The sequence below is a fragment of the Acanthopagrus latus genome, chromosome 12 (genome assembly GCF_904848185.1).
Source record: "Acanthopagrus latus isolate v.2019 chromosome 12, fAcaLat1.1, whole genome shotgun sequence".
NCBI classification, from domain to species: domain Eukaryota; kingdom Metazoa; phylum Chordata; class Actinopteri; order Spariformes; family Sparidae; genus Acanthopagrus; species Acanthopagrus latus.
The window spans coordinates 24,207,721-24,219,657 of NC_051050.1; the positions used below are offsets into that span (position 1 = coordinate 24,207,721).

At 40.5% G+C, this 11,937-nt stretch overlaps 4 protein-coding genes across 10 annotated transcripts in view; 1 reads left to right on the top strand and 3 right to left on the bottom strand.

The window, feature by feature from the left end:
- Positions 1-606, bottom strand: part of clip1b (CAP-GLY domain containing linker protein 1b) — a 29,385-nt gene extending 28,779 nt beyond the window's left edge. The window contains exon 1 of the mRNA XM_037116924.1: positions 451-606. The gene's annotated coding sequence lies outside the window, so the exon portion shown is untranslated. The remainder of the gene's footprint in view (positions 1-450) is intronic.
- Positions 607-768: 162 nt separating this feature from the next.
- Positions 769-3,069, bottom strand: LOC119029805 (hydroxycarboxylic acid receptor 3-like). Its single transcript, XM_037116944.1, has one exon. The coding sequence runs from the start codon at positions 2,770-2,772 to the stop codon at positions 1,777-1,779; it is 996 nt and encodes a 331-aa protein (XP_036972839.1). The 5' UTR covers positions 2,773-3,069; the 3' UTR covers positions 769-1,776.
- Positions 3,070-3,226: 157 nt separating this feature from the next.
- On the bottom strand, positions 3,227-8,058 carry denr (density-regulated protein). 3 transcript variants are annotated; one of them, XM_037116952.1, is made up of 8 exons: positions 7,893-8,058; positions 7,028-7,128; positions 6,921-6,940; positions 6,710-6,797; positions 5,448-5,528; positions 4,728-4,844; positions 4,488-4,627; positions 3,227-3,540 (listed from the first exon to the last, which is right to left on the bottom strand). In XM_037116952.1, exons 2-8 carry the CDS (start codon positions 7,116-7,118, stop codon positions 3,496-3,498), a joined length of 582 nt encoding a protein of 193 aa, XP_036972847.1. In that variant the 5' UTR covers positions 7,119-7,128; positions 7,893-8,058; the 3' UTR covers positions 3,227-3,495. The 3 variants fall into 3 exon arrangements, with proteins under 3 accessions (XP_036972847.1, XP_036972845.1, XP_036972846.1); XM_037116950.1 differs by having other exon boundaries at positions 5,448-5,537; positions 7,893-8,057; XM_037116951.1 differs by lacking the exon at positions 7,893-8,058 and adding an exon at positions 7,762-7,809 and having other exon boundaries at positions 5,448-5,537.
- ccdc62 (coiled-coil domain containing 62) overlaps positions 7,328-11,937 on the top strand; it is a 9,704-nt gene continuing 5,094 nt past the window's right edge. Inside the window, exons 1-6 of one of the 5 annotated variants that reach the window (XM_037116935.1) lie at positions 7,328-7,746; positions 9,852-9,892; positions 9,970-10,113; positions 10,913-11,105; positions 11,597-11,763; positions 11,933-11,937. The exon at positions 11,933-11,937 is cut by the window's right edge and continues 97 nt beyond it. In XM_037116935.1, the coding sequence (XP_036972830.1) occupies positions 10,027-10,113; positions 10,913-11,105; positions 11,597-11,763; positions 11,933-11,937 (452 nt within the window). In that variant the 5' untranslated portion in view covers positions 7,328-7,746; positions 9,852-9,892; positions 9,970-10,026. Of the gene's footprint in view, positions 7,747-9,201; positions 9,740-9,851; positions 9,893-9,969; positions 10,114-10,912; positions 11,106-11,596; positions 11,764-11,932 lie in introns of those variants that run through there. The other 4 variants (XR_005078086.1, XR_005078085.1, XM_037116934.1 and 1 more) reach the window with 4 other exon arrangements.

Consider the following 11,937-nt stretch of genomic DNA (forward strand, 5'->3'; position numbering starts at 1 on the left):
TTTAAACACACAAACCGTGAATGAATAAATGATCGTGACGAACATATGATGACACCGACCGTGCTGTTTGTCTTCGGGCTGGGCTACTTGATGCATCCCTGGAGCTAGCTAGTAACTTGGGTGTAACTACACCGCCCCAACACTTTTATTTATTATTATTATTTCATAACGACCCTTAACGTTTAATCACACACTGACATGTTAATCTAACCCACACATGTTACTGACAACTTCTCTCTTTATGTCATGTTGTATATCCTGGTCGTTGGCGGTTGGTTGGTTGGCTCCCTGCTGGAATGCGCTCCAACTGCCACAGCTAGCTAACTAGCTTCAGATTAGCGAGAACGCACCAACCGCCGTTAACATAAAAAACAACTAACGGCCGATTCAGGTGATGTAGAAGTGAAGTGAAAGCAGGCAGGTGAGGACAGAGCTGCTGCGGGAGCTTACTTGGTCTCTTTTGGTGAACTGGGTCTCGGTAGAGGATGCCGTGTGTGCGGGAGCAGCGGCGGACCTTCGCACCGTTACATGTTTTTCCCACTGCCCAGCCCCAGCATCGCACAATGACGTCACCTTGGGAAGCAGCGCTGCGTTCATGGGTCCGGTCGTAGAGCTCGGACATCCGAGCACCACGAAATGAGAGGCAAAAAAAAGAAGAAAAAAAGGGATTTCTCGAGTCGGAAAACGGCACAGAAGTAATATAAGATGTATTTTAGCTTTCCTAATGTTTAATTAGATCATTGGGAACGAAATATGACAGGATACAAATAATGTGAATTGAAGTTTATGCACACATTATGACAGACAGAAATGGGAAAAAAATACATTGCTTTTATAGTGTTTCTACAAATCACCTGCACGCTCACTAACCCTCCTATTACAGAGAAATGTCACTTTGCAATGGATGTGATGTTTACAAGTTGATTGACTGAAGTTGTTACACCTCCCTTCAGCTGGTCCACTGATTTGCACTGTAAATATTGTTTTACTAGCTGGCTGGAAATCAGTGTTTGCTGTTCACAGTCGATGTGATTGACATTTCAAAGTATTATATGAACTCTCTTCCGTAGATAAAGCGTAATGTTTATATGTTAAATCACATATTTGACAGTAATTGTTACCTTTACAAGCATTTGCATTACATGGTTAACCAGTATTTTTCATTGTTAAAGGGTAACTCCACTAATTTCAGATATTGTACTGTGTTTATCCTTATTCATCCCATATTTGAAAAAAAAAAATGAATAAACAAAGCAGAGAAAGCCACATGTCATCTGATAAACTGCCTCCAGTTTGAGTTGCATTGTGGGTAATGTAGGTACCAGGTCGGACTCATTTACAAATACACAATTAAAACTTATACCACTGTACCAGAGATATCAACTTTTCTACTCCACACTTTCTTCCTCCTGTTCAAAACCTGGATTAACCCACAATGCAACTCAAAGCAGCATCACTGGAGGCAATTTATCAGATAGCTACTTTTTTTAAAAGGCCTGTTAGCACACTTTAATGTATGAAATTGGTGGAGTTACCCTTTAAAGGCTCATAGTGACTCATTAAAAGTTGCTACCACACTCACAAGGGTTATACATTTGAAGGTACACAGCACAAAGCTGCTGATTATAACTTCAGATGGGTAAATGTGTCGTTCACAAGCACAGCAAAACGTCTTCACACTTGAGTAATAAGATTTCTTTATCAGTAACCACTGATTTAAAGGCGTATTATGCTTTAATGCAACAATATTAGCAGGAAACACAACCGCAGCTGGTTTTATATCCTCCTTCTACCATCAACAGTTGAAATGTCATTCTCAGAAGACTCTGACTCCTCTTTGTCGTCGGCCCGTCCCAGCAGCTTGTTCAGGAGCTTTCTGAAGGTGCCGCTGAAGGCAGGACTCGAGAAATAATACACGACAGGGTTGAGGACGCTGTTGAAGTAGGTGAAACACACCGACGTGTAGAACGCCAGGTTGGCCTCTTCGAAGTATTTGCATTCATCATACCATACCTTCAGGATCCACACGGCGATGCGGGATATAGTGCTGGGGAAGAAGCAGATGATAAAGATTAAAGCCACGGCCAAGACAAACTGAACGGCCCGTTTGATTTTCCCCTTTTTGTCCAAGGTTCTGTTTCTCAGCTGCCAGGTGATTCTGATGGTGCAGAAAGCGACGATCACCGTGGGAAGGAAGAACTGGATCACATAGAAAGTGTTGTGCCAAGTGGACAGGGGACTGAAGCCCATGCAGATGTTGAAACTCTCACACTGTGTACGGTTGGCATTGTAGAAGAAGTGCTCATTAGCCAGAAGATAACCTGTGGCAAGAAAAATCAGACCCCAGAGTCCGAGGGAGACCAGGAGAGCGTAGCCCAGACCCATTCGGTTGATCCGGTTCCGTGGGTGGACAATCTTCAGGTAGCGGTCAACAGCGACAGCCGTGAGGAAGAAGATCCCCGCTGCACGGTTGGCAGCCAGCAGAAAGAGCAGGATGCGACACAAAGCATCACCGTGGAGCCAGTTCTTCCCACGCCTGTAGTAGTCGGCCCTGAAGGGGAGGCAGAACAGAACGATGGAGTCGGCTACAGCCAGGTGAGTGAGGTACACGGCGTTGGGCTTCCACTCGTCCATGTGGAAGATGAACATCCACAGGGCGATGATGTTCCCCATCAGCCCAAACATGAACTCCAAGATCAGGATCGGAGGCAAAATTTGGTCCAGCAGGGGAGCGTCGAAGGCGCAGCACACTTCGGACTGGGTGAGATTCATCTTGTGAACGGTCAATGACGCACTGCCGGCCGCTCGACCGTGTCAACACAGATATGCTGTACCAGGTGACTTCTTTGGTAGAGAATTATCCTCCCTCTCATGCAAACATGCAAAATTCTTAAGTGGCCAACAGCTGTGCACTGTGTGTGTTATCTTTGGGGAAGTGATATTGACCCAGAGGAGCATGGAAACAACTGTAAATGTTATCTGTCGAGGGATGTGGCCTCATTATAAAACTATTATGCAGGGGAATAGGTTCACTCACGGGGACTGAGTGGGTCCGTCTGAAAAACAAAGTAACCTGCGGCCATTTAACTCCGCTAAAGGAGGCGACTACGACAAATCATAACCCTGAAAAAGAAATCATTTTTAATGTCAGTCTCAAAAAAACAAAAAAAAACAAAACAAAACAAGAAGCTTGGAAAAAAAGAAGCTTGGAAAGAAGACGTGAGTGTACAGGCCAGAGGGAGACTGAAATTTATTAGCCTACAGTTTGCTTGAGTGAAGAACATTTGGGAGGGATTCACGTCATACCACACCTTTGGCAAACGAGAGAAAGCAGCTACCAACTAAAAAAAAAAAAAAACGCCAAGTGAGTGGCCAAGTCCGCAGCTTCTTATGAACAGTAAATAAAATAGGTATAAAATGACTTAATGTGTACATTTGGCCGGGTTATCGCTGTTACAGGTCACATCCATTTCAGTAAAAGTGCATATTTGGTCTTCACTTCTTGACTTCGCCCAGATCGTCGATGCTGTCATCATCCACCTACAAGAGGGAGAAACACGGAGACCGGACTCAGTAATGATTTACACAAGTTTCTGCTTCAACAGAGCCGATAAAAGGCCCAAAACCACTGCACCACAGCCTGAAATATCTTCTTCCTCTGAGCCACAGAGCTCCATTGTTGTCCAGAAACTATTAAAAACACATGCTGACACGTTCCTTCATCACCACGAACACACACATCGTCCTGCTGCGACATATACTCACGACAGCACCAAATGTTGATTAATCCACAGCTGAAAATAGTCCCCAGCAAATACACTATCATCTCCTGTTTATTAAAGGATAAATTCACCCTTTAAGGCAGAAAATTTCTGGCAGTGCGCTTGGCAAAGCTGAGATAAAGAGCTGATGTGTGAAGACAATATCCTGACAGCCACCACTGTGTGATCAACACTGCCCCTCTGTGGTTTACTGTCCGTTTGTTTGTTCATCATCTGACATCAGAGATCTATACGAGATCCACAGGAGACAGAAATTTGCTGAGTATAATGGTTTAGTAGTGACGATGGCGTCACCAGCGCCTTTCTGAAAAGACTGGAAAGAAAAAGAATGGAGCGATCTGAAAGAAGATGCCGAGAGCTGTCGCTTCTCTGCAGGCTGCTGCTGACACTCTCACCACTTTTTACAACAAGTCCACAGCTACATGAGCAGTTTTAGGAGAATTCTTCAACCCTGTTTTGCTACAAAGTCACTTAATCCAACAAGCAAGGATAATTAGATAATGTCTCAATTTTCATTTTTGGGTGAACTTATCCTTTCTTCACAGTAATTAAACCAAATCCCTCGTCTACTCAGGCCAACTATCTTTAATCTTTTTAACATCACTGTGCGGGTAAAACAAGAATATGAAGTTGAGGGAAGAAGAGAAACACGTCTGCAAGATGAACCATTTTTTAAAAAAAGGATAAAGCTGAAGACAAACTCACCTCAGGCCACTTCTCTTGAATGACGTCGATTATGTCGTCTGTAAAATCTCCCTGAATGATTATTTCATCCTCTGCTGTCACTGAGGCACCACAAGAGAATTTCTGGGCAAAGAATCGCTGAGCCTCTTTAAGTTCGATGTCTGCAGGAGTCAACACAGAATTTATGTTGAGAACAAAACACAGAGAGAGAACGACAGAATGCAGCGAAGTTGGCAAAAACAAAAAACACCAGACTCTTACCAAATGTTGCCAGGCCACACACCCGTGTCACATATTTTTTCTTGGCTCTTGGGATTTTTGCTATCGTGACTTTTTGAGGCACCGTCTTCTTTTTCTGTCTGATCTGACCTCTTCCACCTTGAAAAGATACAACAAATTTAAGTCTTGTAGCACTGATTAAAAAAAAACCTAAGAGACATCACTATAATGATGCTTTCACTACTAACATTAATCAATAATGCTACATCTTCAATCTTTAAATAATTAAGTTGGAAGTTATAACCCTAAAGACTGTGATTAAAAAGTGTATAACGTTACTGTTCACTAACACAACTTTTCTTGTTCATGCCAGTTCATATCAAACACTTCAACCTTGGCTTTTAATGTGAAACTGCAAAAGGAAAACCAGTTTATCACAGAAGTCAGGCACAAACTACAAAACAGGATTACAAACAGGTCATTGTTAGATATTTCTGATAGCACAACAGTATGAAACATTTCAGGGAGCAATGGAATGAGCTGCAATGTTACATTTTACAAAAATTTCCTAACTTGCTTCTCCAACCAGAATCAAAAGATGTCACCAACCAGTCACCTACCCAGACTGAAATCTTAGGGATTGTAACTCACAACAAACTAAAGGTGTTTGTTGTGACACCTAAAAATCATATCCAAATGTATACCAAGCAACACAATGACCTAAAAAATATGTAAATATCGTTCTAGTTTTTAAAACTTTACCTCTCTTCTGTTTCTTTCTCTCCTCGTCCTCGCCTGCTGGAGGAGCTTCTCCAGAGCCGGATTCCTGCTTGGGTGCATTCGCTGCCGGGCCAGTTGGACAGAAAGAGACGAGGAAAATATCAAAACCAATTCAGCAACAAAACACGCTCAACTTTAAACTCTGACTACATCGACTTCATCACCTGAAAAGACTTTAACTCATTCTGAAGCCATTTCATTGTAACAATAATGACATTACAGGATTCAGCACAAAGGCAGACATCCATGAATTTGTGTTTAGATTTTCACTGATATAATTTGATATGCAGCAGAGGGCCACAGGTCAGATTCAAACCCTCAACTCCACCAACTGAGCTACTGGGGCGGCACAGTAACGTACAGTTTCTGATTAAACTCTGCTCTCTGTTCTGGGGTAAAATCTCTCACAGCTTCAGGGATTTCCTGATATAAATCAAGCTTGTCTGGTCCCTTAACTTTTTAACCTGTAATTTGTGTTGAAATTAGAAATCTATGAGTGTTTGATGAAGCTGTTACAGTCCAACGAAATCACTGGAGGTTAACAAACAAAACACAGTTCTAACAAATTGAAATCTTACTTTCTTCACCCATTCACTCATCAAACAATCATCACAATATTTTTATTGTAGTCTTATATTGTTTCAATCCACAGAGTTCCCAAGATCCCAAATATGAGGCTGTGTTTTTAAAATGATTCAGAGGAAATCTACTGTAGTAAACCTGTATTTGATGGAATAATCTCATCACATAGTTTCAAGAGGACTTGGAACAAGATGATACAGAGCAAACACACTGTATAATACTGTCAGTGAATGTGGAATAACATTTTTCCCACCCAAAAGCTTTATGTTAACGGGGTAAAAACATGTCAAATTATGTGTACATCAAGAAAAATATATTTTTCCTGGGACCAGAAGGAAATAGTAACACTGAAAACAACTGTGAAAGAGAAAAACATCAGCGGAAATGTTGATTTAACAAGCTCAGGCATTAATACAACAATACATATTTTAAATAACCACCACCGACTGTGTGTAGATGCTGCATGTTAAGTCAACAGAAGCAATTTTGCTTTGCAATATCAGCCGATAACCAGTCGTGTAAATATTCCATTACTGGACAGAGAATTTATCCGTCACATATAAATACTGTACACCACATCGTTTTAAATACTGCATGTAGAGATTTGGGAAATTTAAGAAATGAATGAACGTTGTTGTCTAAAAATCTTTAATGTCACTCACCACCAACAGTCATCCTGGCAAAAACATCTGGGAAGTTCTTCTCAAGCCAATGCCTACATTTGGCCGGCTCAGGCATGTACTCACAATACTGCAGATGCAAAAGAGCGTGGATTCAAGTTACACCATGAATACAAACTCAAATGTCTGAAATGACATGTTTGAGAGTGTGGTGGGTCACACAGCAAGAATGTGCATGATCGTAAACACTTACCTCTGTCGGCAGAGAGCACACTGCAGAGGGAAGAAACATCACATCGTCACATTTAGGTAAGGGCAACACAATAAGACTCACAAGGAGTTAAATGTAATATACTGTACCTCCACAGTAGAGAACTTTCAGTGGGTACTTTGAATCAGGGTCCAGTGTCCCATGATCTGAGGAACCAGATTCCATCTCAGTAGTAGCCATCACAAATTATCTAGAGTTGAGACAAAAACATGTATAAAAATTAATGCAAAGGACACATATGAGTTAATAATAATAATAATAATAATAATAATAATAATAATAATAATAATAATAAAGTCTGGATAAAAGCCTGAAGATTCCCCTCTACATCCAAACCTACAGATCGGTGACGAAACGCCTCTAGATCAGTTTTTAATCAGACTCCAGTGTGGGCATGAGTGAACAAGGCTCCTGCCAATATTTCATCATGCTAGCCTGCCCGGCCAACACTCAGCACTGAGCAGATCCGGGTGAGCAGCTAGCTAACATCATGACACAGACTTGTGTGAAATGAAATAGTTCACACGTCGGTCCCACAGGGGCTATTTTAACACTCCACCGCAGACCCCTTTTACTAGCTGGCTGAACAGCATCAAAGAAGTCAGCAAAACTAGCTTTAGCTGGCTAACACATGCGGCTGTTTCACAGTGGGTGCGCTCTTAGAACAGACCGTTAAGCTACAATGCTTCTCATAATGTCTGTGATTTTTTTAAATGTCACGGTTAGCCCGGACGCTATCACAGTGGAGACAAACGGCAGCAGCTGAGAAAATATCGCCGAAATGAGTTTCAGCGGTTTCATTCATCAGGTAACGTTGACTCACCCAGCTGTCACCGTCAGCACCCTCAGTTTAGTGGGCTTTAGCTTAGCTTAGCTAACTCGGCTAGCTACCGCACCGCTATCTGAGCAGGCTGAATAACTGACTGAAGACAGATGAAACGTCGAGATACGTACCCCGCTAAATATACTCTTAAAACTGATGTCTGTCCAGTAAATCCACTCGCATTATTACCGTTAGTTGGACTTTTGGAAAATCATTCTTATTGAATAAGGTTTAGTTGGCGTACTTTGAGCACGCCTAGTGTCGCTTCTTGTTTGAGTCGTTGAAGCGGCTGATACGTAGTGATGACGTGCGGCAGCGCCCCTGGTGGCCGGAGGACGAACACACACCTGAGGACTGTACACATAAGGGCATGATCCATACTTTCTTTACCCTCATATTTCACCTTATAAACTGTTTACCTTGCCTTGTTTGGTGTCATCAACCTCACTTGTGTGACTGTACAGTTATTTTTTTCATTGTGACATACTATATTAACACAATGGACCTAAAATCACACACAAAAACATCATAAAATCCAAGTAGGAAAAAGTTAATTTTTTTTACTGTGAAAACCACAAATATGTTTAATGAAGCACTTTCATTACTTATACTGCAAATATAGATTGTTGTTTGCTAAATTTGTACATATATGTTTTTTGAAATGTACAAAGTTATATGTAACTATTTACATTTAAATCCAGGCAATGCCTCAGGCTCAGGTCTGTCTACTCCACATTCAGCAGTCTCCTCATTGTTTTGTTAATTTATATAGTACCTTTAAAAACAGAGTTTACAACATGCTTTGACAATCAGGCAAAAGCAGGAAACTCGGGAAGACAATAATACAGAGTAAACCCTCAAACACAAGGAAGTCGAGTCCAAGGAGAAGTTAAACAAGAAGGCAGAACAGAAAACACAACACAACACAAAAAGTAAATTAATACAAGTGATAAATCAGGCAAAATGACAGAAAAGGGAAAGAGAGAGAAGGAATAAAAAAGGAAATAAATAGAAGTATAGAAACAATAAAAACAACGATGTTTGTCATTCTTTTTCTTTTAGATTTCAACCTCAGTTATTAATATGTCTGTAATACACAGTGTATATTACAGACAGATGGCAAAAACGTCTTTCCTTTTTTTCTTTTTCATGTTGTAGAGGGTTTTGCAATTGAATTGTAAAAGATAGCTTCATTGATTTGAAGTTTTATTAAAATTTTACCTTCAAGCTTTATGTCAGTAGAAATCACACAACTTCAGTACTGTTCTTTAAATAATGGGCACTTTGTTGATTCGACTTTTATTTTGAAAATCTGAAAATCCGCCGTATCGCTCCTAGGCTGAGTATTTAAAGGTACAGTCAAGATATGCGGAGGTATCAAATGAATTGAGCTAACTTTGAGCTCTCCAAAACTATTTTCATGTGTCTAAACAAAACGTTAGAGTAACACACACCATATTCTGATTTATATCATTTTGGGAAATCGGTTAAAGGATTTAGAAAAGAACTGCGGGACGTCCGTTGACATGACGTCATTGACGAATCCTTGTATTTCCTGCCTCGGTCACAAACATTCAAAAAGTTAAACTCTCCTAGCTGGAGGCTAACGCTCGCTTGCAGTTTAAGCTTTAAAGAGACGTTTTTATAGTCAGTTCTCACTAACTTAATGAGTGTTTTTACATTATATTCACATTCGAGTTATTCAGCCTGTTTTCCCGACTGTTTGTTAACGTTAGACTTACTTTTAGGGAAGATAAATTAACGTTAGCCTTATTAACTTAAGCTAGCTGATTGACCAACCTGCTAAAATATGCTCCATAACAAGCTCAATCCAAAAACAATGACTGTGACATAACACAGGGGGATTACTGGAGAAAAAAACACACGGAGGAATCAGATCAGTGAGTAACTTACTGTTATGATGTGATGGATGGAGGACAAAGACTCCCCCCCTCAGATGGAACAACCTGGTCTAATGGTAAACACACATCATTATTAACTGCAGCAGCAACACAGTCATTAAAGTGCTTTGTTTGAAATGTATGACAGAAAGTTTAAACCATCCAACTTTCACTTTAACTTTGTTTCAGACACTTCAGCTGAGCTCTGGCACAGCACTCCAGTCAAAAAGGTCAGTGACATCCCTCATTAAATCTACAGTGCATCCACATTGTCTGAAGCATTCACCTTATTTATGCCACTTTTCAGAAAAATGGTCATGCTTCACTGGATGCTGGCCGACCATCTGTGCTAAGCAGCTTCACAATGGACAGCAGAACAAAACAGCGGGCCTCAAATTCACCTCCCGTCCCTGCAGACACCCTCTGTTCCCCCAGCCCGCAGGACACACAGGTGAGATCAGGTTTGGGGCCAAATTGTGATTTTAAGGAAATCAATGCCAAACATTCACTGATTCCTGCTTCTCAACACTGCAGAACAAAGAGTCAAAAGAAAGGTAAAGAGAAGTAGCAAATCCTAACAGCCATAGCAGATAATCCCTTTACCAATCAACAATTTACCTAACAGACAAATAATTTCAATCCAATTCAAGTTTTCTTCCACAAAAATATGACTTTCAAAACAGGGGGCTTCATTGTTTTTTTGATTTAAGCTCCTTTTTAAGAAACTTTGATCTTGGAATCTCATTTCGAACTCGTCAAAGTTGGAACAACCAAAGCAAAAGCTTCAAATAGGAAGGTGAAGTAGAGTTGGTTAACATAATTTAACTGCCAGAATATGAAAGTGAACAAAAAGCAGCAGAATTCAAATGAGTCAAATGACTTTTTTGAATTTTGAGTCAACTCTGATAATTACTGATTACAGATTCTTATATTTACTGTAATGATTTAACAAAATTGCACAGTTTGGCCTCTTTAATGTAAAATATACTCGCTTACGTGCTAAATGAAACTGAGGATTATTTTTCTCACAAGAAAAGTAAAATATTAGAACATGGTGAAAAGTCTCCATAATTGAGGATGCCTGTGTATCAAACCAACAGTCCATCATAATAGAAAAGTAAACAAGCAAATGATCTCATTTTAGAAGCTGGACTATTATTAAAGTGGTTATTAAACTATATTATAGTTGTTTGATTTAAATAAATACTAATACTATAAATAGGCTATGATTTCTCTGTGTTTTGCAATAGTTTCCTGTGAATGACCTGAGTGGCTCGACCATCCAGAAGCAGAGGAGGGAGCTCCAGCTGCTGATGGCTGAGCTGAAGGACCGGGACCGGGAGCTGAACACCATGGCTGCCTCCCATCACAAGCAGCTTCAGGCCTGGGAACAAGACCGCCAGAGGGTGCTCGCCCTGGAGCACAGGTGTGCCCGTCTGGACGGTAAAGTGGTCATATGGTTGTAGTTATATTCATAGGTTATATAGTTTATAGGTTTTAACAAATCAAATAAACTCAGACAGAGCTGCAACGATTAATCAGTTAATTAATTGGTTGTAAGCTATTAAAAAAACGACTTTGATAATCAATCAGAAATATATTTTTCAGGAAAATGTCAAAGTTCTCTGAAATCAGCTGAATATCTTATGGTTGTGGACAAAACAAGACATGTGGAGATGACATCGGGATCATCATCATTTTTCACTATTTCCAGCATTTGATGGACCAGACAACTAATTGATTGATGGAGAGATTAATCATTAATTATTATTTGAAAGTTGGGACCAGAGTCACTCTCATTTTTTTTTAGCTCTGGTCCGTTTATATATCAGCTGCACATTGATTCTATTGTCCTGAATCTGTTAAAGATGTGTGTGAGTGCTCTCAGTCATAAATCTCTACGTGACATGGATTTATTTCTGTTGTTTGCACAGAGGAGCTGCAGAAGCGTAACGAGGTGATCAGAGTCCTGACTAAACGAGTGTGGGTGGTGGAGACCAGGGAGGAGGAGGTCCAGACGGAGCTCAGCGTCGCCCGACAGCAGCTCTGTGAGCTCCAGCAGAAACAGCAGCACATCAGCCAGAAATGTGAAGACTTTGAGGTAAAGTTACAGCATCAGTACACATTTATATTTCACTTACATGTGACCAGAGTAAGGCAGAGAAATAGAGCCAGGACTGCTCTTTGTGTTCCCTGATTATTCTTTATCTTTATTCTTTAATCTCACATGTTTAATAACGCAGCACTGACATGTGTGTTGTTTCTCTTAGGAGAA

Bases quoted from the DNA above. Each gene is read 5' to 3' on its own strand.
- LOC119029805 (XM_037116944.1), bottom strand. From the start codon at position 2,772: ATGAATCTCACCCAGTCCGAAGTGTGCTGCGCCTTCGACGCTCCCCTG.
- denr (XM_037116950.1), bottom strand. From the start codon at position 7,118: ATGGCTACTACTGAGATGGAATCTGGTTCCTCAGATCATGGGACACTG. The intron at 5,538-6,709 runs GTGAGTGACATT...TCTGTCCAACTG, and splicing joins TGCCAGGATGACTGTTGGTG to GCCCGGCAGCGAATGCACCC. The intron at 3,541-4,487 runs GTGAGTTTGTCT...TCCCTCTTGTAG, and splicing joins TTCAAGAGAAGTGGCCTGAG to GTGGATGATGACAGCATCGA.